Source organism: Catharus ustulatus, chromosome 5 (genome assembly GCF_009819885.2).
Source record: "Catharus ustulatus isolate bCatUst1 chromosome 5, bCatUst1.pri.v2, whole genome shotgun sequence".
Classification (NCBI taxonomy): Eukaryota; Metazoa; Chordata; class Aves; order Passeriformes; family Turdidae; genus Catharus; species Catharus ustulatus.
Genome location: NC_046225.1, coordinates 29530530 through 29556165, shown reverse-complemented (window position 1 = coordinate 29556165; position 25636 = coordinate 29530530). Strand labels below are relative to the sequence as shown.

General features: G+C 41.1%; 1 protein-coding gene across 3 annotated transcripts in view; it reads right to left on the bottom strand.

Annotated features, from left to right (window-relative positions):
- Positions 1 to 25636, bottom strand: part of FHDC1 (FH2 domain containing 1) — a 40807-nt gene that overhangs the window by 8896 nt on the left and 6275 nt on the right. For all 3 annotated transcript variants that reach the window (XM_033059964.2, XM_033059963.2, XM_033059962.1), the window contains exons 3-10: positions 17695 to 17756; positions 17082 to 17184; positions 8269 to 8354; positions 8092 to 8192; positions 5410 to 5480; positions 5185 to 5292; positions 4194 to 4264; positions 1106 to 1223 (exon numbers count right to left, since the gene is read on the bottom strand). In XM_033059964.2, the coding sequence (XP_032915855.1) occupies positions 1106 to 1223; positions 4194 to 4264; positions 5185 to 5292; positions 5410 to 5480; positions 8092 to 8192; positions 8269 to 8354; positions 17082 to 17184; positions 17695 to 17756 (720 nt within the window). The remainder of the gene's footprint in view (positions 1 to 1105; positions 1224 to 4193; positions 4265 to 5184; positions 5293 to 5409; positions 5481 to 8091; positions 8193 to 8268; positions 8355 to 17081; positions 17185 to 17694; positions 17757 to 25636) is intronic.

Here is a 25636-nt window from a genome sequence, read left to right as displayed (position 1 = left end):
CACAAGGGTGAAATAATTAAAGCTTTCACATCAGCTTGGTGATCACATGTAATTTAGAAACAAAATCCGAAGTGTTTATGTAAGGTATGCATTTGTAAAATTGCATTTTTCCCCAACACTTCTTTTGGAATGTGGCCTAAACAAGATTGCAGTGTTAAATAAAACCACCTATTAAATTTTTTAAAATCACAAACATGTTAAAACATAACATTAAAGAGTCTGGGTGCAATGGATAAAATGGAAAAATTCAGAGTGAATGAGGACAGATATTTCAATCTTAACCTGCCCCTTTCTTCATCAGTTTTTCATCTCCTGAAAATCTACAGGGACTGTTAGCTACATTTGCAAGTTGAAAGATATGGGTAGGTTAAGTTCCAGATCAACACCTGCCTTCTTACTTTTAATAATTACCTGTAGTGTGTAACAGAAAAAAATAATTTAATTGAAGTATAATATGTACTTCTCGAGGCATCACCACATACTCAGAAAATACAAAGAACTCTGCTTCCAAGGTAAGTGCTATATACATCCAGGCCTGTAAGGTCACTGCAGTACTTAATAAATTACAAAAAGGAGAACCCACATGTATATAATGGTATGGGTCTGAATAAGAGACTCTGTGTTAAGGGTAAATGAGTAGAGAGAAGAGTCCCTTAACCTTCCAGCTTCTAACAATATCTCTTCAGCCACTCAGCAATCAAGATTCATACGCACAGCACTCTCAGCTAAAACTGAGGTACTCCCAAATAACATAACATGCAGACATTATATTCTGGGCAGCTGCAAAGTACAAAACCAGAGATCACTCCAAATTGTCTTATATTTTAACTACTAATCTTCATCAGTAATTTTGCATGTGCTAAACAAGCTTGCCTAACAAGCCTTGGGCAATGTACACTCAATATACCTCTCTGTAAAAACACAGCCCCTCCAACACTCTTACTTGACAAACAGCACGAGGCTGGAACACCTTAGTACAACTGACAGGTTAGGCATATTAAAACAGTGCTTCTGTTTATTAAAAGGTCCACACAAATTACATTCAACTGAGGAATGCTGCTGTATTAAGGTGACAGTAACACATTAACACAGATATGCTACAAACCTGGAGAAAGTTTTCCATCTGGTGAAAGAGTTTTGGGTCTCGTCGGATGCTGTCTTTAACAGATCTTGTCTTGACAGACAGTGAGTGGAGCTCTGTTTCTACACTATCAATGGATAACCTAAAAACAGCATATACAGAGAATGTTTATCAAAGGAGAAGGGTGGTCCAGAGGTGCGAATCACAACATGCTGCAAAAGTGAATGCTTTACATGTCCAGGTGTTCTTTTTCTCTGCTGGTACCTGTCCTAGCACACATTTTCAAGATGGTCACCCGTATCTGTGAACTGAAAATTAACCTAGGAAAAGCAAAAAGTCAATTTGTTCCAGATGGATCTTTTGCTTGGTCCAACTGACTACGCAAATATTTGAGTGTAGGACCTACCACAAAAGGTGGGCCACAAGAGACCGTAAGCCAGGACTACAGATTTTGGCAGTAGCATCTGGCATCATGAAATTTCATGTTACACTCTTCTAAGCAGTCACAGCAATGCAACCAACACAGTCTCAACCCTGCAGTTACAACATTTTATCCTTCTACTAAATACCAGCAGTGAAGCTGCTGCTGTGAAAAGGGAACTCAGAAACACAGTAAAGACCTCTGATCTGGTGTAATTTAAGCATTCTCCTGGGAGGCTCACATTCCATACAAGAGTTCCCACCTAAATCTCCCAGTCACTTCAAGGGTAAATGCTTCTAAACCTATGGCATTTCCTTCAAAAGAGAATTAAGTTTTGCCTAGGAACTGAAGCACTACAGTTTGCCAAATGGTAAGAACTGTACACATGCTTCTCCTAAGATTGTTTCACCAGCAGCATGACTTTCAAACACTAAAGCTGAAGAACCTGTGGTAGCCTGACAGAAATGAACATGGCAGCAGACAGTGACACATGCATAAGTTTGTCAGTATACACACAAATAAATATAATGTGTGCTGATTTTTCTCTGCATACTTCATCTGCAAAGTTTAGTTCCCTATTTTGGGAAAACATGGTGTTTTTGCAAGCTAAGAAAAGCAGTAGAAAACACAGGCTACATTTTTCTGCCTGTGAAGAAGGAAGAGGATGGTTACCTGTAAAGAACGCAGGACAACAAAAAATAAAGAAGATAATGGCAGCTGTTTTAACATGCTCTAATTGGGTGGATTGATGAGCAACTTGTACATGATAGCTCCCTCTAAAGACCTTTCTCATGCCCAGTGGTGAGGTACATATTTAATTTTGTTTCATTTTCATGTACAGAATGCACTCCCTGAATAGACTTCAGCATGAGTTACAACAAAAAATTTTCAGCATTAACAAATGTGATCAAAGAACAAAGTAGTTAGAAAATAAATACCACCAAATCTGGGATTCTACCTGCTCCTCTCCTCTTTGCCAGGGGCTTGGATGCTGAGAAAAGCTACATTCCCCAGCAGGCCACATGGCAAACTGCCAGAAAGGTGTGTGAGTTGGATGGCAGAGAGCCACACAGGTGGTCTCCCAAAAATTTTCTGATTAACTCCATAGCCACTCCTTTCCTCAGAAGATTTCAGTCTTTTGCAGCCATTACTTAACTCTCAATCAGATCTAAGAAACTGGATCCATTTTGCAGCTGGGAAAAGAACGTACAGTAATTTCACGAATACAAGTTGCACCATTTTCACGAAAATTTTGGTGAAAACCCGGAAGTGCGGCTAGTACTCCGGGGTGGCTAATATATTAACAATATTCTAAAAGCTGCCAACACAGAAGTGAGAGCCCACAGCAGCCCCCAGCCAAGCTGGAGCCCGCCCAGCCCTGGTAGAGGTGGGAAAGCCTGGCAGAGGCAGGGCCAGCAGTGCAGGGAGCGGACAGCAGAGCCCGAGCCAGCAGGGCGAGGGAGCCCAGCAGAACCGGGGCTAGCAGTGCAGGGGAGCCCAGCAGAACTGGGGCTAGCAGTGCAGGGGAGCCCTGCGAAACTGGGGCTAGCAGTGCAGGGGAGTCCAGCTGCGCAGGGGAGCATGGCAGAAGCAGGAAGCCCGGTGGGCGGGGCTGCCTGGCGGTGTGGGGAAACCCAGCAGAACCAGGACCAGCAGCGTGGGGGAGCCCAGCGGCGTGGGGGCCTGCAGTGCCGGCCAGGGCGAACAAATGCGGTGGCGGAGGTGCAGACGGGAGGGGGGGGCGAGCCTGACGGCGGCAGCAGCAGCACCTTCTGGCCGGCCCCGAGTGGCCCCGCCGAGCCATAGCGCCGAGCTGGGCCACCCGGCCCCGTTGGCAACCATGAGCGGGCCGAGCCTGCCTGGCCCCGCCCCGAGCCAGTAAACCCCGCTATGCCACGATTCTGTTACTAATTGGCAAATCTGTGAAAGTTGCACATGGATTCTCGCTACGAACGAAAGTACGGCTAATATTCGGGTACGGCTTTTTTATTGACAAAGACATCAACATTGTCGACACACCGGAAGTGCGGCTTATACTCCGTGCGGCTTGTATTCGTGACATTACTGTAAATAGATTGCCCTAAGCTCCAAAGGAAGTAGCAAAATTGGGAACAGAACTTCAGCATTGCTAACTTCCAGGTTCCAGATTTAGATCACAGTGTCTCACAAAAGAAAGTAGAATTACTGAGGTACAAATCAGCTTTAGTTTAAAATTATGCAGCTTAAGACTTTCAGCTGAAAAAATGCAGAACCACAAACCCTCCAGATTTTCCAATCAAGACAGCAAATGAAACCTCAAAAAGCATCTAAATGAAGCCAGGGCCAGCACCTGCCCCTGGTACCAGATTTGGAAAAGTATTGTAGCCTGCTCAGAGACTGATGAAAATCGGTTTAAGGAAAAACAGTATCATGCTTTTAGTTCAATCCCTTTAAAATAACGAACAGGCATATGTATTTGACAGAGACAGAATAATAAAAAACCTATGGAGATAAGGTAATAAAAACCCCTCATATCTGAAGGCACTTTGCAGGCATACTTTTGCTAGTAAATGGAAATGAAGACCTCAAAGCTACAGTAAACATTTGCAAAGACCTGTTTTTGTGCCAAGACTTTCCTGAATAAGGCTCATTGCTTCACAAATGAGAAAACTAAAATTCCAGTCATAAGTTTTCAGTTTTCTTTTAACTCACCTGGCGGCATCATGAACACCCCTAATTTTTTCTGAAAAGTTGAGAAGAGCGGCATCTTTCTTTTGGGCCTCCTGAAACAAACAGAACAAAACCAAAACATACACAACCCATTAACATTCCACCACCATGCCAAAATCCCTAAGTCTGTCAGTTCTAAAGCTCCTGGGAGGGCACTTAAAGGTTTCTTTCCTGCACTGTTTTTCTTCCCATTCAATCCCAACACAACTGAGTGGAGGACACCCCTTAAAGAAAAGCAGGGATCACAACTGGAGATTTAAACAACAGCTTTCATTTTGCAGTATAAAATAATAGCTGTTTCTGACAGTGAACAAAAGCTAGATATATTAATAAGGAAGGTCACGGAAAGAACAATTTACTGATGCCATTGTTTGAGCAAATATGATGCTTCCTGCACAAACATCAATTTATACCCTATAGTTTGCTGTCTGGAAATCTGTCAAGCCAGTTTGTACACAGATAACCAAAGCCATATAGATGCATTTAAATTCTCTCCCTTCTAAAATCAAAAAGTTGGAAAGGAAGGAAAAATAGCTTGAAAATATCCGCAGCTACTTTAAAACATCACAGCAGCTTTTAAGAAGTCACACATCAGTCAAGGGAGGAAAAAAGCTATCAAGAAAGGTGTTCAAAAGATTCAATGGGAACACTGCGAGACTTTTTATCAAAATAAGCCACTTCCACACTGTGAGAATTTGGGACAATAAGAGAAAATCTACAATGAGGAAGTTTGATGAAGGCAAGTTTCTGTATGATATAAAAAACGTAAGCTTTCCATGGGGTTCTGGATAGAATGACCAGGTACAGGCAATTTTTGTTCAATTATGTGGCAGGAGAAAAAAGATGAAGATTAGATCAAAGCTGTGAGAAAGATGGGTTTTTTCTGGAGGCACATTGTCCCTTTCATTGTCTATCAATTAATGAACCTATATTTGTAGAAGTTGCTTATACCAGCAAAATAGATTTTCTATACCAGAGCAACAAAATGCAGCAGACTCATCCCGGGTTTGTTTGCTTTTGTGTCTGCGAGCTTGAGCAGTGACGAGAGTTTAAATCCAACAGCATTACCAGCATAACCTCCCTAAAAAGAAACAATTTGCAAAAGAGCAAATAAGAAGCTGAGGAATGACATCAGAGCACTGCAATATTAACAAGGAAGTACGGTCCATCAGCCATCTCCATTTGGGATGTCACTTACCGCATTCATAATATTCCCAGCCTGAAGGACCAAGTGCAATATTGAATGCAGTTCCTCACAAGTCATTAACTCTGTAAGGAACAAGAAAATTGCTGTCTAACAATTGTTTGTTTAGAAATATAGTCAGTTACCAAGCTTCTCTTCATCTTGAGTTTTTTTTTTTTTTAATTTGACAAGAAACTACAATAAAAAGAAGACGTTGTGGGAAAGATAATGGTACCATATAATTTCAATTCAAAAGCACAACTGACAAACCTCAAGTGTATGTTCAAACTTTAACTTAGCAAGTACAGTATTTCCAAGGCAACCTCTAGCAGCTAAGGAAATATTTGGGTCTAATCCAAAAATGTATGAAGTGTCTCATGCAAGGGGTTAAGTATCCTCACCACCTACCAATTATTCCAGTGTGAGGCAAGTGTTCTCTACCCTGCAGGATCCATTTGCCCTCTGCAAGGATTGAGCTTTTGAACAGTTCCTCTTTTTTTAGGAGACTTGGTCATAAGGCCTGAAAAGCTAACAGGCTATGTTTAAATTTTCCTTGCTTATCCCACTCCCACTATGAATCATCATTTTATTTCTGTATGAGCAGCATCTGTTTTACTTGTCACATCAAAGATGATTTAGCACAAAGTTATACTCAGTGTGACAGAGTCAAATGGAATAAAACCGCCTTTTAAATTTTTCTCATTACTTCTTTGCAAAATGCACAGTAGTGTTCTATCTGAATTCATACACCTTTTCACACAGCCACATATGAGCAAAAAACAACATATGTGCAAAAACCAAGATATATGCACCAGAGACTCTGCCTTAGAAATAAGATGCGGAAATTCAAAACTGTAAAGAGTTAATAAAGAGTTGTGGCACAGCAAACCAAGCAACTCCAAATTTGCAATTACCCAAATAGCAAGAAAATCATCATGACCTGGTTTTAATGTGAGGCACTATATGTTATACTAATGAACAAAATAAAAGGTGGACTCCTTTAGATTGCAGTGTAGATACTTTAAAAAACTATTTTAGTTCCAAGTCCACATTCTATAATTTATACTGCATTCAGCTGCTCAACACAGTAATCATTTTGGAAGCACATAGCCCTTACACATTTGTATTTCAATAGTGGTAGCTGAAAAACATAGAAATAATTAAATAACCTTTGATCTAACAAGCTAGATCCAAGGTAAGGAAGCAAGGAGGAAGAGGGAGGAGAGAATAAATACAAGACTAGCAATTTTCACAAGACCAAGAGAAGGCAACTTCTAAAAACTTCACACAGCAAGAGCCTGCTCCGTGTCACTGTGACATACATCCATTTGTAGGCCAGATGAGAATCCACCAGGTTGTTTAGACCATCCTAACTCTTAGTGATTACCAGCATTAAAATTGAAGTACATATTCTCTCAGTTTAATTATAGGAAAGAAACCTAGGAGACAGCAATAGAAAAGGAGACATAATTCCTAAACAACTTCAGGCTATCAACAAACCTTGAAGTGAAAAGACCGAATGGAGAAGACACATGACAAAGTGGACTAAACATAGGGAAGGCCCAGTCAGTGATTTGCATGACTGGCCTGATGCGGGAGCTGGAGGCCATAGTGTCTTCCCCTCTGAAGGAAATTAATTCACCAGTTTACATATGTCTAGGGTGAAGGACATGAAGGACATTAAGGCATTGCTGCTTTTATACGTAACATATTCCCTCATATATGTCTGTTGCTCGAAACACAAAGAACAACGATTTAAAAGAGAGCCTAATGAAAGGCCAAACTCAGACTTAATCTTAAGGTACTGCACACTTTCCTGAGTCAATGACAAGTTCAATCCCCAGTGGTGAGAAAATGCTTTTTTCCCTTTGCTTTCATTTGAAAAGACTATTCTAATTACCTGCACTCATAGTTGAAGATTTTTCTTACTATACCTTTTGATACCACTAGAAGCAGTCTAAGCAGTGATCTAGTAGCCTGTCAAAAAATTTCCAACATGAAATAGGAATTTCATATTGAGGAACAAACAAAGAAGCACTCAAGATACTGTAAAGGGTCAGCATTAATGTTTAACTGAAACCAGGAAATCAACTATTTTCCTGCACAGTAGAAGACACCACATTACGCAAATAGCTATTTGCAGCAGTTCAAAACCAGAGAAATGTAAAGAGCAAAACAGGTGGTTAGAGAAACACAGAGAACAAAAACAGAAAACCAAGGAATGGCAACAGCATTCTCTACAATCAAGATTTTAACCTATCAATACTGCCACCTCAAAAGGAAGTGGTCTATAGAGAACCTTAGAAAATAGTAATGTCTTCCACAGATGCCTGAAAGAATGATCAGAGAGGTGTACCAACCACATTCCATCAGAGGAAGAGCAGTGCAGGAATGAGCAAACTGTATTCAAAAGATGACATCCTAATCTGGTCATAGACAATTTTGCTTCTGTCAGTTTAAGATACATTACATATAGGCTTTGAACATTAATTTGTTGCTAGTATACCCAAAGTCTCAAGATTTTTGATTTTGGAAGCAAAGATCCACCAGGCACACTCATGGCATTTGTCAAAAAGGAGTTAGCCGCCTTTTAATAGCTAAGGTACCTGAAATTCAAGATCTGGTCTTTGTAATGCAGATTAATTAACATGCTAACAAAACCAAGAGTATTAGGCATGTCCCAACATATTTAATTACCTTTTATTGCCCGTCTTACAATTTTCATGTCATCCTGTAGAGAAGCACAGGAGGGTGAGAACTGTCTCTCCAACACCATGGTTTCAATCCTAAGAGCATAGCTGGAGTACACAAACAGGTTTAGAACTGACAGCCGAAAAAGAACACTTATAAACAGAACAAACCAACTATCCTTACTTTGGCACCTGGATTAGTAAATACATGAAGGAATCAGCTTGAGACAGTTTTGATACATCTCCATCAAAGGCTTTTAATTTCTTTACCTAGAAAAGAGAAATAAACACTAGCAAAGAATTTCATCAAAGATCAAGATTAACTCAACTTCAGAAGGCAACACCTTGAAAAGCAGTAAATTTAAATGAAGGCATTGGAAAGTCCACCCAGTGGCTGAATGAATTCACTGTCCCAAGATCCTGTAATGTCCACACACCTCAATCACAAAAAAAGTTTTAAAAATAGTGTCATTCTTCTCCCAAAAAAATAGCTACACAGTCCAGCAGCAGAAACCATTCTGATTGCTGATTTTGATTTCTGATCAATGATTGTCTTCATCACTATGTTTAAGATACTGATGATGATCTGAAAAATGACCCTTAACTCTTCAACAACTGTGATGTACACTAGGGCATTGTTTAATGGTGTTCAGAATATCCAGCATAGGACTGTCTAGATCTTATTGGCACAATGCAGCTAAACTTACGGGTCTTTTCTCAAGATACTTGCTTCAACCACTTCCCCTAAAATGCTCTTAAGGGGTAAACTTCATGATCTTGAGTTTGTATTTTTTTCATTCATATGAAATATTTTAAAGATAAATGCAATCTTGCATTGTAAGTAATTTGTTGTCAGTACTCTCAGGACACCATTTACATGCGAAGGAAATACCACTGCATTAATTTTGCCGATCTTCCTTCCCAGCTCCACCAAAATCCATATATTTGCATGATCTGGAAGCCACTGATCCACCCACATACTTACTATTTGTTTATACAGAAGAACTGAAAAATACATGCACATATGTTTAAGCGTAACTAGAATTTCTTCCACATCTTCCAACAGAGTAACTGTGTCCAAAAGCAGAGCTCACTCTTAGTTACACTATTTCTTCATTTGACTAACAAATTCACACCCAGTAGCATGTATGTTTCCACTGATTTACACACCAGTCCATCATCCTTCCTTTGTGTAACATCATACTTAAAGCCCATTCACAACCACATTTACATAGGTGGTTTTCAGTTTTAGAAAGCATATTAAGCTATTGGACAGAGGGACACTACACTAAGGCATCAACAGTTACCTCACTGCCATGATTTAGCAAGATATACACAGGGTTTTTTTTAAAGAATCAGCCTACAAATTAATCACTTCAGTTATTTTCCTGCTTTGACAGTAAAAAGCAACTGATCTGTAGCAGAAGAAAAATAATACACTATGTAAAATCAGGATTCTTTTAACAGCTTTTTTCCGCTTTATTCACATTTTTTTCCACAGCATAAAAAAAAAGAAAAGTTGAGAACATATTAAAAAGAAAAATGCAAGTTAAACAGAGAATGTAAAAGAATTAATTTTCAAATTAAAAAACACATCAACAAACAAATGAAAAGGAAAAAACCTAAAAAAAGTCTTACGGTCAAGAAAGAGACGTCTAATCTGACAGCAATTTTATTCAGGCTATCTAGCTTCATTTCCTAACACCGCCATCCCAAATTCAAGACACTCAGACAAAAACTCCTTCTAAAGATAAACAGCATATCAATTTTTTTTAGGCTTGAAAAAACTCCTAATTTACTGAGTAATTCAAGAAGTCTGCCAACAAAAAAACAGGAAAGACCAGACTTGACATTCCTGATAATTTTAAGGTGTTAAATGAGAAAGAATCAAACCAAAAATAAACGCTTCTTACATCAGTAAGTAGAGAATGAGAGAGAGTATACTATCTCAGTCTTTAAAGGTGTTCTTTAACCTAGCTTCCCAAAAATAGTGGTCTGCAACCTAAAAAGCAAAAGCCTGCAAGTTCTCCAACCTCATTGTAGTGTCTTGCAAATATCAGAGTTTGACTGAAAAGGATACAGACATTCAGACATGGGAGAGAGAGAGAGGAAAGTAAGAAAAGTAGCCCACGAACAAAACACCACCTCACCAAAACCAGATCATATAAGCCACAGGTTAATTATAGGAAGATGAAATCTGAACACTTAAATTCACAAAAAATGAACAACAAAAGATCCTGAGATACAAGAATATTAACTTATTCCTGCTACCAGTACTATATTTAAATATACTGTCAATAGTAAGTAGCAATCAATGTTTACTATGTGGAATTTTAGTTTTACATGTACTAGATGAAATCCTCTTTCTTCTACCCTACTAGGAAAAACGTCTGGAGTTATACGAGTGAGTACTAAATCCCAGAATTAATTCAGAGGAGGAACATTCCTAAACATGCACAACAGAAGACATTGAAAATGCTGCCTTCTGATGGGATATGAATGTCACTATGCAAAAGGCTTTGGGTAATAGTCAGCCCAGAAGAAAGTCTGTGTAATCAGACTCTGATTACACAGACTTGAAACAAAGATGTGCTCACTATGTGGTTCCACTTTTCCCAGCCTACATCAACCGCCTTAACTCCCATTGTCTTCTCCTTAGATATACCAAACCATGCTTCCAAGAAGCATCAAGGCAGCTCACCCAAGAAGCCCAAAAGACAAGAACAGTGACCCATTCCACAAACACACAAAACAAGAACACAACAGAGTTATAAAGTCCTTTTTGCCCTGGAATTCAGCAAACACAGCCTGGTTCTCCAAACATCTCTTAAGTTTTACTTATAGAAGACTAAATCATCTGTTAACTTGGCCATAAAACAGTTAATAGTCTGGGAAATAGCAGAGGTAAAGATAGGACACCAATTATTCCGTGTTTCCTGTTTTATTAAAAATTTCGTAATTAAAAAATTCTCACCATGAAGGAAAAGTTATTTGACTTTATCACCACTACAATTAACTCAAAAAAAACCCAACCAACTTCTGAACCCCAAGGCTAAAAAACTACTGGAACACATTTTGTATATCTGTCATTACACATTCCAAGGGAGACTATTCAAAATCCCATGGGTCTGCCTCTACTTCTCTGCTGCCATATTGTCCAAAAGTATTCTAGAAAAAAAACAGAGATTCTCTGATGGCCCCCAGAAGTGGAGGTCAAATTCAAATATCAACTGCAGCCAGGAGTTGGAAAAAAACCATGGGGATTGACAACAATGTCTACTATTAATCATGTTAACAGATGTAGTGGATAGGCTGAGAACATAAGAGAGCTAAAAATGTGGCTTTATAAAATCGCAATGAATAATCCTATCAGTTCTGGCCTTGACCTCCTCTCTTGAAGCACAACATAACTTTTCCCTTTTCCACAAGAGTAGGCAGACATGTACTGAGATATGGCAGTGTAATGTGTATATTCAAGAGAGCATAATTACACTGTATGCTCAGTTCTGTATTACTCAAACTGGGTGCCAAGCTACTAACTTAATTTTTTATTATATTTGTATATGGAATAGGCATTTACACTGCCCATACATGCCCATGCACATTAAATCTGATTTTAGACACACAAGGTTCTCACATATGTAATGTACTTAATTTTAAGAACAGTTATGAAATATAGAAAGACTGATCTTTTATTTGATTTGCGAACAACAGCAGTAGAGATGCCCATTGCAAGTACGCCTTTATACCTAGCAGACACAAAAGCTACTGTATTCAAGTTATTGGTAATTTTTAACCTCCAAGTAGCACTTCTAGTGGGATTTTATTTTAAGGCATAAAACAGGTACCTTGCAGGATCTTGTAGCTAAGCAGGATCTTTGACGAAGAGGGTTTGTTGAGGTTTTTGTATTATATTATTATTAGTAGTAGTAGTAGTATTGTTATTATTATTGTTATTATTATTAAGTATCTTCATACCACTGCAAATATTTGGGGCACTTACAAAAAAGAGTTTAAAAAATACCAATGCCCCAAAATGCATCACAGTGGAATCCTACATGCTACAAGGGCATGTGGGAAAGCAGCAGATGTATGAGGCAGTGAGGCACAAGGGGCAGTGGCAAACCACTACCAGCAAATGATTAAAAAAAAGGGAGAAAAATCTGCCAGTAATCATAAAGGGCAAAAAAGGAAAAGGAGATGAAAGCTCTGAAGGATGGTCAACCCTATAAAGCACTGGCTGAGGAAAGGAGGGGGCATGTAACTACAGACATGGTTTGAAAAGGGTAGAGCTGACAGAAACAGTTCCAATAAAGCAGGTGATGGACAACCAGGGTTTGAAGTCAGAGTACACAAGTGAAGGACAGGCTTGAAACATTATAAAGGAAGTACAGACATTGTGCTAATAACCTGGGTGTGCATGTGTGTGGGTGAGCTGATTAGAGTATGATATGCTCTCTTCTGTATGTATTTAAGTACAAATTCTGGCTATTCTAGCTTGTTAAACACCGGACTCTCTCAACAGTCTGGGCCTGTTAAAGAGTCCAATAATCTGCATAAAAGTAGCTAAAAACTTCCTTCTGCTCTAGTCAGGATGCCAGTAAATAAAAGTTGTCAGCCATTTTAACAGGGTATCATACAGAAACAACTAGGAATCTTTTCAGAAGTGATATAGCATAGAAGACCACTGCTTCAGTCAAGGTTCCCTGGAAAAGAACCAAACTGAAGAAAAAGGGATGAAGCAGAGGAGATTCCAAATAGGTGTTTCTTTCTCTTTATTACAAAACTGCTAAGCAGTATGGTACAAACAGTAGGACTTCTAAGAAGGCTTAAACAAAATCAGTGATCTTATCCTAGTTGCTGATGCATTGAGAATTTTTATAAATTTGCTTGGCCCTTTTCCTAACCACTGTATAGTGGTCAGGCCACACACCCACAGAAGGCCCTGAACAAAATGTTGAGTGGAGTCTTGCAGCAAGTTCCACCATGGCCACTTGCAAGTATTTGTAAAGTTTTTCAAACTGAACATTTAAAAATATCCAAATGTTTTAAGCTGTAGGAAGGACTTCACACCAGTGTCAATAGCTCAATAATAGTCTTATTCTGTTTGAGAAAAACATTCTGTAAGGAGCTGGTATTTGCCATTTACATGCAAAAATCTCCACAGTTTTGATGGCTGTTGGGATTTTTCATAGGAACAGCTAGAAAATTAGTAATACTGACATCTATTTCTGCATGCAAATACAGTTGCCACATGACAATACTGCAAATAGAATAATTTTAAAGACAACAGATGTTAAATGTATTTGTTAGCTCAAGTACCTAGCCTCCATTGTTAGAAAGCTGGAATATCATCCGATGCCTGAGATATTATGAACTGAAACGATCTAAAATATGTTCACAAATGTCAAACAAGAGACATGGGGCACATTCAGGTAAGGTGAGTGGATATCACAACACTTCTAGACGAGATACAATTGGAGTACAAAGCTGGTGCTTATTCACACTAGGCAGACTGTAAACTTAAACTTCTTGGTAAAAAAGAAGAAACAAAATGGTTTCAACAGAGTTGCCCTTTCTACAGCTATGACCAGGAATGGCACTCCTCTCCCTCCTTTCACTTTTACAGACTAAGGATTTATGGTAAAACAGAAAAGAAAAAGCAGAAGACATCTCAAAGCACATTAATGGTGCTAAGCACAGGCCTACAGAAGTCACTTGGGTTCCAACTAGCAAGAAACCTGTGCATATAGGCAAATGTGATTGTAAATATCTGAGCTGCTGCAAAGTGCATACAAAGAGGAACTGCAGAAGTCCACTCATGGTTACAACAAAAGAATCTGCCCTGGTAACTGAATAGCTACTAACCTTTCAGGATCTGAGTGCTTAAGTCTCTGCTCAGAGTAATTCTCAACTCTTACAACAACAAAGCAGGTCTTCAGGAGAACAGAAGTATCCAAAGGGCAATCCGAGGGAATATTTCACTGAGGATGGGTGCAACACTGTGCAAGGACAGGCCAATGTGATGACAGCTTGCCAAAGCTACTTCATGTGATATGACAAAAAGAAATTAGAGAGTATTAAACTGAAGAGGGAACAGCAGAAAAAATAACACCACCTCACTTTGTATCTCCAGTGGCTCTGGATTATTTGTGGGGTTGTAAGTTTCTGATGCCTTTCCTTAGCAAATGATAAATCACTAGTCTAAGAGACAAATATTCAGACTAGGATACAGATAAACTAAGAAAAAGTAAGGGGATATAGCAGAAGAACAATGAAAGTACATTTAGAGAAAAAATGGTGAAAAAGAAAAAAAAAACAACTCAGGGGCTCCTAAAAAGAACACGTTTTTTAACTGCCTACACTAAAATTTTAGAAGCCACTGTAATAAATGAGTTACTGGACCCACCTATTCTTTGACTACACCAATCATAAAGATGTGAAGGCATAGAAACATCTTTCCATACCAGCAGAAGCATCAGGCCCTTCCATTCAGGATTTTCTCCCTGTCTTGCCTGCTGCCAATCACCCTGTTCTCAAGGGGAAATATAAAAAACACTTAACAATTATGAGAAGAGTAACAAAGAGAAAGGGAGTCTTTCCTGTTTCTGATGCATGCAGTTAATTAAATACAAACACCTGCACACTGGAAAGCAGCCTCTTTCCAACCCTCCCTCGGGAACAGCAAGAAATCTCACGTCTGATGCCCCTTAATTTCTAATCCTCTCCTGTATCATAGAATATTTTCTACTAATTTCTCAAGTGACTCCTTAAAAGTACTTTTTAAATTCTCTGGCCCCACTATCTTGAGCGACAAGCCTGTTGTCAAATCTGTTGTCAAATAAATAAACATACAGTAATTTCACCATTATAAGCCGCACCTGATTATAAACCGCATTTTCATTCGCAGGGAGGACCCGTGTGCAACAAAGTAACGAATTAGTAACGATCGCAGGATTGCTCACCCTGGCCCTGCGCTGCCCCGTGGTGCTGGTGGGAGAGAGGCAGAGAGCCCGCTTGCACCCATGGCAGCAGCAGGAGGGAGGCACGGAGCCCCCTGCCTCCCCCCCGGGCCGTGGAGCCGGCAACAGGGAGCCCCCCTCCTTCCCCCTGGGCCGCGGGACCAGCAGGAGGGAGCTCCCCATCTGCCCCTCGGGCTGCGGGGCCGGCAGGAGGGAGCCCCCCACCCCCCCTGCCCCCAGCGCTGCCAGCACAGAGCCAGCCTCCACCCACCGTGCAACAGAGTAACCAATTTGTAACAAGCGCACAATCTCGGGTTTTACTGGCAGGTGCTCGGCTTGGCACCTCAGCTCGCACTTCTGAGTTTGGAAATTTCAGAACTTTAGCCGCTCCTGAGTGTAAGCCGCATTTCTGGGTTGGGAGCAAAATTTTAGTCAAAATGGTGCGGCTTATAATTGTGAATTTACTGTACTTTTCACTCCTAGCAGTACCTACTGGTTAGCTAATGCATTTAGTTGAGCACTGCAGACAAAACCGATAAAATTCAACAAATTACATTACAATTCTAGTAGAATGACAACAGTTATATCACATAGTCTACACTAGCTGATAGATTTTCTACTTGCCATAAAATAACAACCAAGATCTAAGCCAGAAAGAGGAAAAGAAGAAAAAGTACTTTTCTTTGAGTCTGATTTTCTGACTATACACAAAGTTAATGACAAGTCACTCGCTTTCAAATTCGTAGTCCACTGTTCTCCTCTGTCTGACTTTCAGAGGAAGGAGATAAATTCTGTTTATATAATGAAATATGTACTAAAATGCAAACAAAGAGGGAAGAGAGACTGGTTTTGAGGTCCCAGAACTACTGCGACCTATTTTTTTTTGATTGATTACATTTCAACTTGTTGATATTCCCCGAACTCTAAGAGATATATTAATCAAGTATACTAACATAACACAATTTTACAAGATTCTCTGCAAAGGCAGCCTAATTTAGGGTCATAAATCTGACAGCAAAAGACTGTAACATATTCTGCTGATGACTGGATCCAAGATTTGCTGCTGCACAGAAAAAACAAAGTGCTTTGACAGTATGACCTTGAAGTGGTAAAGCAAGTGAGTTGTGGTTGATCTGTGCGTGGACCTTAACTTCGCAATTTCCTAAGTTTCAGCCACTCACCTTGATGTGAAGCACTCAAGCAATTCTAATGCTAATTTTGCCAGGTTTGTGGTTTACATTTCTCTCAAGTGTATACAAATGGGTCAGTGCCAGTAGTGAGCAGGCAAGGAGCTGTACATCATTAAGCAGGGCTCCCAGGTAAGTCAATGAAGCTTCACCTCTAACCATGTGAATAGACTTGAAGTTCAGGACCAGGAGGGGAGAAAGTTGTGCTTGGATGTTTGTCATATGGTGATCACAGGAACACTGAGAAGCTACTGTTGGTAATTCTGTGCCTTCTAAACACAACTCCTTTGAGCACTAAGCCATGTTTGCAAATTCCATGTGTGCTGCACACTGGAGGTGCCTTTCTGGTCTATGAAACCCAGTGACCAGGCCCAGGAAGAGACCCAGATGAACCAAGCAAGCAATGACCCAGAAGGCAAAAACGCAATAGCACAGGACTACCAATATTCAACTCACAGGCACTGCAATGGGAAAGCATGAGGCAGGTGCCAAAGAAGTGGAATTTGCTTGCTTAGAATATACTTTGAATCTGAATTTTCTGACCTCCCTAGAGCAGTTATCTGCACACAGGAAGGTTCCAGATACTGCTGTTTATGGGACAAAAGGGACATCACAACAACAAAAAACATCAACTTCTTAAAAGCAGGTGAAATTACTGATGTGAAGGGAATGACTACACTGTAACCTCAAAACCACAAGTCAAATGAAGGTTAAACATTTGCACTCAGTGGCTCCCAGCTCCCTAGCCTCAGGAAGGAGTTGAGATTCCTCTTTTACAGAGCTTCATGTTGGAATCCCAGTCAGCAGAACTCTACAAAAAATAAGTTCCACATAAAAACATTATTTACCTCCTCTGCTTCTGGTAATAATTTAAGAAATTCATGTAGCAGTTCAGAACCATAGGGCTGACTTCTTCCATTATAAATATCTTCAATGATGGATTCGGCAGACCTTGAAAAAACAATTGAGCACACATATTTCTAACACTTGCAAGGTGAAGAGTTACACAGACTGAAACAACCATGCCTGGGCTACTCAACGGAGTTATGAAGAGATTGTGGATGCATCAGTGTCCACAGCAGCACTGCTCTGACATCATTTTCAGTGATGCCTTTACCAAAGGGCAACATTATGAGTAATGAACAGCTCACTCTTGAAAAAGTTGCTCGTATTGCCCCTTTCTAATTGTTTATAAAGAGAGGAAGCCAGTGAAAGGCAGCTCACAGGCAGTGTTACATGAGGTAAAAGGGTTTTCCCTAACCACACCTGAAAACTCACTTCAATTGGTTAACATCAGCAAACTCTAAATGTTGGATGCTAAGTCATAAATGCGCTCAAAACTAAACATATTAGAAAACAAATTATGTCAAATTACTTCTGAGAAAACTGCATAAAACTGCAAACTCCACAAAGAACAGAGCACAATGTATATATTTTATGAGAACTACAAAGAATTCTTACTTTTTGAATTGTTTGAGAAATATCCCAATGTTCATACTTCGTTTTGTATCCAAAATGGAAACCTGAGAGACAAAGCAAGAGAGATTAATCTAACAATACCTAAGAAAATAGCATATAATGCAGATACATTTCTTAAATTGCAACAGGTAACTGTTTGCACCAAATACCACTCCAAATAAATACAGGGTCACTTCTTATCAACAAAGCTCATATACTACAAAACTATTTTTACCAGGGAAATATATAGCATACTTACATCACCTTTCTCCAAGTGATGCAAAAAATTCCATAGCAACATATAACGAAGGAAGGAATCAATATTTCTATTTCATTACAAAGTAAAAACATTCTTCTTGCTTATTTCATAACCCTGCATCTGCAAAATGTTGCTTATCATGTAATACACTATATCACATTTGAAGGCCCCAAGGTTAGTGAACACCATACTTCAAAACCCATGTAAACTCAGAGGTTTTGCGACAAATGTGAGGATGGGATTTCTAAGCAGAGGTAAGGTACACTACTGATTAAATTCATGCCAACTAACAGCCACACTGATTCAGGGGAAGATAAGCAAGTTGATCTTGAATCAACCCTGAAACATGTAATGCTCAAATCCGTTTGCTTACCTAGAAGCAAACAGAAATCCATAATAAAATGTCTCTCCCAGTTTTGTATTTCAAAGTTGGTTTGCTGTATCATCTTACATGTACAATTCTGAAGATTAGGCAGAGGGGAAAAAAAAAAAATCACTCCACAACATTTTCTCCTAATTTTGTAAAAAATTTTAAAATCAAAGTGCCTCTTCTATACTAGTTTTTCTTCCTATAACAGCATACAGGTTTAAACCTGAGAGGTTTGCCCTGTGTCTTTAAGGTTAAATCTTACCACAGCTATTTTAGTGATAACAGCTACAAAAGTAATGAGATTTACAATGACAAGGGAATTGTTTCACCTTAACAGTTCCACCTGACTGCTACAATAAAAGAGCTTAGTACACATAGATGTTCAAGACTACTGCTGGACTTGCATGCCATTAGTGGTTTTGACAACTGGAAAGGCGTTTTGACCTTTGCGACAGTGCTCAGATTAGAAGTAGATATATAAATGCAGCATTGGCATTATCACAAAATTGAATTAGCCTGCAGTCAGCTGGTGACAGTGAAAAGATAGGGATGATTAATGGGCTATCCTCAACATACACCCAGGAGACAGCCTCTTTGCCTGCTGAAAATAGTGAGTCATATTGAAAAGTTTTCTGAAATTCTGGAATTTCCTCTCTTCTGAAAACAACAAAGACTAGGAAACACAGGAAATATCAGCATATTAGTTTTAATTAGATGATAGGTAGCCCAAAGCCCTTCAGTTTTAGCATATGCAGAGATAAGGTGACAGGTTGTGGTTTACTCTCTTGTTACCTGAAGAGTTGAGAGGCCCCCAACAGCTCATTAAGGAAAAGCCCCTTAACACAGGACAGGTTCACCTATCTCACTGTCGCCCCCACCTCCCCCAGCAGTATCTTATCTTTTCCAAATGTTTTACTGCACGGACCTTTCACTGACCTCTCTAACTGTAGCTTCATACACCCCTAATTCTCTGATTTCTCTGTACTAGTTTAAGCCTGTAAGATTTACCATAATTTGGCTTTTGGGTTTTTTAAAGCATATTCATAGTTAATCTTGTGTACATTTTTAAAATCACAGTCAGCAACTTACAAGGAGACTGATCATCAGCTGAGTAAACCTTTGTTTTCCATGGCACAACTCAGATTTACAGTATAACATCAAACAAATTACATAACTTTTTTAGTATCTTCTCTTGAAGGAAAACAAGAAATGGGAACATAGACAGCTGCATTTGTCTTATCAGCACAAAAAAAAAGTCACAGCTGTTCTTAACTATCAGGATTTTACATACATTTCTTGTTCTGTATGACTGTACTCTACTTTTTCCTCTGATTTCTTGTTTAACCATCACAATCAGAACAAGTCTCACTTTTTGGTCACTCTTTGCTTGGTGTCTAATTTAAGCTTATCAAAAGTGTTTGAAATTCTTGTCACTACATAACTACCTTCAAGGAGTTTCCAGATAGGAGCAAAAGGAGGAGAAAAGGGGAAACTGGTAGATACTACATAAATACAAGCTCCTACTCCATGCACATATATACACTATCTTCCATCTCACATTCAGTTGCATATTAGATCCATAACCTCAGCCTGAACATCTGTTCACAATGTCTACTCTTCTCCACCGAGATTTCATTTGATTTCCTTTATGCAGAACACTCTCTGCTGTTGCTTTTTACCCTTTAAACATTACAACAGCTTTTTCTAAATTCTGCTCAGTCAGCTCCTGTCTTCTTCTCACACACGCCATCACAACACTATTGACAGCACAGCACATTTCAGGTCTCTGAAGTGCTGTCCACCAGTAACACCTCTGGACTTCTTGACTCAAAAAGTTACACTGGACTGTAATTGAGAACTGGGAACAGGCATTCCTAGTCCCACTGGGATTCCCTATAGCAAAAAACCCTCTCATATGGTTTCTTATTATTTACTTTCGATAAATTCAGGAGAGCTTTCTCCATTCTCATCCTCTGCTTTCTGAAACTGGAAATACTACAATTCTCTCAGAGACTTTCCATCTCCACATCTGCACTTTGCAAGCCCATGCAAAACATCACAGGTCACACAACACTTGCCACCTCTGCATTATAAACAGTGCAATCTCTAAACCAAGGACAGCAATTCACTCATTAATCCACTTTTCATCACCAGAGTATTCAATCCAGAATATTTCCAAAATCTGCAGCAGGCACAGATCACACAGTAACAGGCCTCATTTTGACAAATGTTAATCCACCACAGAAGTATTCAGTTTTCAAGGTACTATGAGCAGAGGAAAATTAGCCTGAGTACCATGGTGAAGTTGTGTTGACAGTAAGAGGATATCTGCTCCTGTATCCCAACACAAATTTGCAATCAATACAAAAGATTCAGAGGAGTTTTCTGGAAACACAAAAAGACCTGCATCAAAACTGACTTTGTAGCGCCTGGAGAAATGCAACAGGGGTTTCTTGCCATGAAATCATCAATGAGGAAGAGAAACTCAACAAAGCAGATTTATAACAGATCAGCGAAATAAAACACTGTAGATTTTCTTTGCCTAAGAACAATGGGATTTCACATGGTGGAATATAGTTTACAAATTATAGCAAGCATGGAACAACCTGGTGGCTCAGGCTTGGTGCTGAAGGCTAGGAAGGATAAAAATAACTTGCTGTTTCAACTTCCACTTCACATTACAACACACTAACCATCACTCCATGCCTGGAGTCACTGTACAGCACAACGAACCCAGCAGCTTACTAAAGAGCTGTCCCTACTCTGTGTCATCCTCCCATGTCATGTTCCTAGCCTGTTCTTTCACTTAGGCAAGCACTGGTACAGCAATTTCACGAATACAAGCCACACCAATTTGACTAAGATTTTGCTCCTAAAACAGAAATGCGGCCAATAGTCAGGAGCGGCTAATATGTGAATAATTTTCTGACATTTACAACCTCAGAAGTGCCAGCCAGGGTGCTGAGCTGAGCTGCTGCAAAGTCGGCATTTTGTGATTGTTACAAATTGCTACTCTGTTGCACCGCGGGTGGAGCCTGGCTGCCTGCAGGCAGCACGGGGGGCGGGGAGAGAGGCAGGAGAGCTCCCTCCTTCCCTCTTCTACCACAGCCCGGGGGAGAGACGGGAGGGCCCCGCGCCGCCATTGCCGCGGCCTGGGGAGGAGAGGGGGGACCCGGGCCGCCATTGCCACAGCTCTGGGAGGCGGCGGGGGACCCGGGCCGCCACTGCCGCGGCTCTGGGAGGCGGCGGGGGACCCGGGCCGCCACTGCCACGGCTCTGGGAGGCGGCGGGGGACCCAGGCTGCCCCTGCCGCGGCCCGGGGAGGAGAGAGGGGACCCGGGCTGCCCCTGCCGCGGCTCTGGGAGGCGGCAGGGGACCCGGGTCGTCCCTGCCGCGGCTCTGGGAGGCGGCAGGGGACCCGGGTCGTCCCTGCCGCGGCTCTAGGAGGCAGCGGGGGGCTCCGTCCCCACCCGCCGCCGCCGCCGCGGGAGCGAGGGGGGCTCCGTCCCTGCCTGCCACCATGGAGCAGCACCGGGCCGTGGTGACCGAGCCCAGTGGCAGCGGTGGCTGGCCCCCAGTGGCCCTGCCAAGCAGCAGCGCCGGGTTGGGCTACCTGGCCCCGTCAGCAGCCCCGAGCGGGCCGACGCCTGCACAGCCTTAGCTGAGCCAGTAAACCCCGCCCTGCCGCGGTTCTGTTACTATTTGGCAACTTTGTTGCACGCGGGTCCTCGCTGCGAACGACAGAGCGGCTTATATTCAGGTGCGGCTTATTTATGGACAAAAACCGAAATATTTGCCAACACCTAGAGGTGCGGCTTATACTCAGTGCGGCTTGTATTCGTGAATTTACTGTACTCAACTCATTTGGTTATGGCTGTCAGTTGTTCTCTGGATTAATAGGTTGAATCAGCTTTCAAGAAGGTAGAAAGAGCTTCAGAATCAGCACAGGGAAAAGAGAGAGAGCATGTCTAGGATAGGGACCAAGAGACATCCAGTTTACTCCTTCCATCTTCCTTCTCTCTCCCTCCACTAACCATCCCGTTGCACAGGTTCTGGAATTCACTGCATCCTTTCACAAAGTCATCAAAACTTACTCGAAGAGCAGCAACTATTCCAGTAGAAAACAAATGAAGAATTCCACAGCACCCTGCTGAACTGCTTACTTAAATATGTTTACAGAGGGTGCAATATGTGTATTACATTCTCCAACATCTGTCCAGAGCCAGTGGACAGGTGGGGTGGGGTGAGGTTAGAGACAGGAGCAGAGACACAGTTTGAACGAGAAAGCAAGACTAGTTCCTCTGGATGATGTTCTGCCCACTCTGCTGCCAGGATAACTATAGCCTGGGTGAGTGCCTGTTGTGCCACACTGGAACACCACTGAAGGATGGGGAAAGTAAACCGGCGTGTAAACTTAACCCTGCACCTCCTATTTTTCAGAGCCTCAAATTACATGGAACAATAGGGAAAATTAAGCCTTTAGTCAAGGAAACATGGTAATTAATATCCTAAGTGTTTGGTGAGGCATTATTTACAAAAAGGAAAACATTTGCTGCAGGAATTTGACTCAAGCCTCAAAAGGGACTTTTGTTATAATGATGACGTTACATCTGAATTCCCTGTACTGTCAAGAGAGGAATTAAAAGGACATGCAGGGTTGTAGGCTCCTACATGTGTAGAACTTTTATCAAAACTGCTCATGATTCAATAATCAATGATCTCTGTCAAAGGTATGAAACCCCATATCTCCTCCACAGTCTGTAGGGCAGTGCCCTCAACACTGGCTGAAGAGTAACTCTTCATTGCTTCCACTGAAGCTACACCATTGCACCAAGAGGGACCCCATAAGGACAACAGAGCACTCTCTGGCCCTGCCTTTCTGTGAAGCACTTTGGACACATCCTGCTTTTTTCAGATTTGAATCCAAGAAAAAGTTGAGTTTATGTGCTTGAAGTTGTCTTGAAAATTCACTGCTGACATACTAAGCCAACTAGGCTAATTCCACGACGTAAACTTCTAAGAACATATTTCATTGCTAGACCATAAAGCACTGTCTAAAATCAACTCTGTTTCAAACAAAAGGAACAGACGTACGAAACATAAAATGTTTTGCCCACCTGCCCCTGGCTGGTCAGCAACAAAGCCACACACAGAACTAAAGCTCCCTCAACCTCATACTAACACACTGTCCACAAGGTCACACTGATTCTGCGCACCTCAGCCTGCCCCCAGCTCCTGTCAGCCACTGTAGGTTTTACAAGAGTGAGCTGAGGATAACCATCTGGCATTGAAACAAGCGATGGCAGCTGACAACACTGGCCACAGGAGCCACAAACAAGGCCTGTGCTCCCATCTCCAGCCCCTTGCTGAACCATGCCTGCAGTAGGGTGAAGCACGTGGGTTGTAGTACATCTGTACTTCCGCACTTCCAGTAACATACAGCTCCTCAGGATTATCTCCTTCCCTCCATGCTAAGCAGATCGGACTGCAAAGTCCATTAACACATAAGAAATTGTCTGACACACTACTGCAGTATGGTTGACAAAGCTTAGCGAGTGAGTGGAACATTTTGCCACTTAAGTGGCATCACTCAGAGGCAAATCCTGTTGGCTCACCACTTGCCATGTGTGAAGTCACCATGGGAGCCCTGAACCAGGGTGCACAGGCACCAAGCAGTGCAAATGCACAGCACCACCATATCAGCTCGCACAAAAACTGTAACTTTTAGCAAGGAAGGGTTTTGTTTCCTGTATCTTTGTGAATCTCTGGTTTTGCAGGCCTCTGATTTTAATGTCTACCACTGCATGAGTTCTGGAGTACACTGGGGTTTTCTCTACCAATTGTACACTACGGGCCACATTCAGTTTATGAAACTTAGAGTAATATTTACTAGAACCAGATCATTATAACACAGTAGTCCTGAAAGGGGGAGCTTCTATGGAAATGCAGTAGGCCAGCGCTCTGTATGTCTGTACTCAGCACAGGAAGTCCACTCACTACACTCCTGATTCGCAGATGAACATAGCCTGAAAACACCGCAGAGGTTAATGACTACCTCTGATGATGACCACAATTACTACTTCCCGATGTCAGGCTTTCAGAGGCTACAGCACACATGCCTTTTTAAACCTTTAATTTCAATATGTACACCATGCGTGCTATCAGTGCATTGGTTTCTCATCTTGTCCCTTCTGACCTTATTTTGACATCTCCTGAATCCTGCAAGATATCAGCAACTTCATGTTCCTATTTTGTCACTAAAAATTGATGCATTGTTACATCTCTTAAGCCTGTGCCCTATTTTGTTTACAAGCTAACACGCATGTAGACATGAACTAGTGATTAGACATGCATTTCAACCCTCCAATTACTTCAGAGAGATCACTTGAGACAATTAAATTCAAGCTTCATGAAGCGGCTGTCTATGAATGAGGATTTAAGAATTAGAAAAACTACTTCTCAGTTCCCTGGAGAGTGTCTGAACCTGAGAGTACTTGGTACAGAGCACTCCTCACCACCAGAACAGGAATCAGTGGCAATCTTGGGACCTTCTTGGAAGGTTATCTTCATGTCCACAAAAAGCATGTGAAAATGAAGTAAAGTTTTTCTTAGCAGGAAAGTAATGTTTTTGAAAGTGGAAACTTAAAAATTATCAAATAACAAATATGCTTAATCACTATATTATGTTCTGTATCCTTGCTGCCATACTGGCACTTCCCTTCCTGATGTCTCTAGGATACTGTGGGCATATAAAACACTAACCCTCGCAAACAGGACTTTCTTCTCTCCTGCCTGGTACTTTTGCATGTACATCTTGTTTGCATCACAGACATAGAGGAAGAGTTGAAGAGACAATACAATTGTCTTCCCCACTGGAAACTCATGGGCTATCCAACATGAGTAAATACAGATGCTTTCAGCTCCCTCCACTTACAGTAATTTCACGATTATAAGCCGCACCGATTATAAGCCGCACTTCCGGGTGCCAGCAACTTTTCATTCTTTGTCCATACATAAGCCACACCTGATTATAAGCCACATACAATACAGAGTGTGATAAAAGGTATCTATTCTATCACCATCTGTTGAGAGTGGGGGCAGTGATCCTTATCTCCATGGGAGATATTCTGCTAATGGGTCATCCATTGAAACCAGGCGGGGCATTGTTCTTTATCTTTTCACAACCCATCCTCCCTCCAGCAAGTCATTTTCTACTAACGGCCATTGAGTCCCACTGTATGACTGATAAAATTACTGCATCCCATTGGAAGTTGCTCCAGCCAGGGGGAAGAGCCCAACATTTCCTACCAAGATAA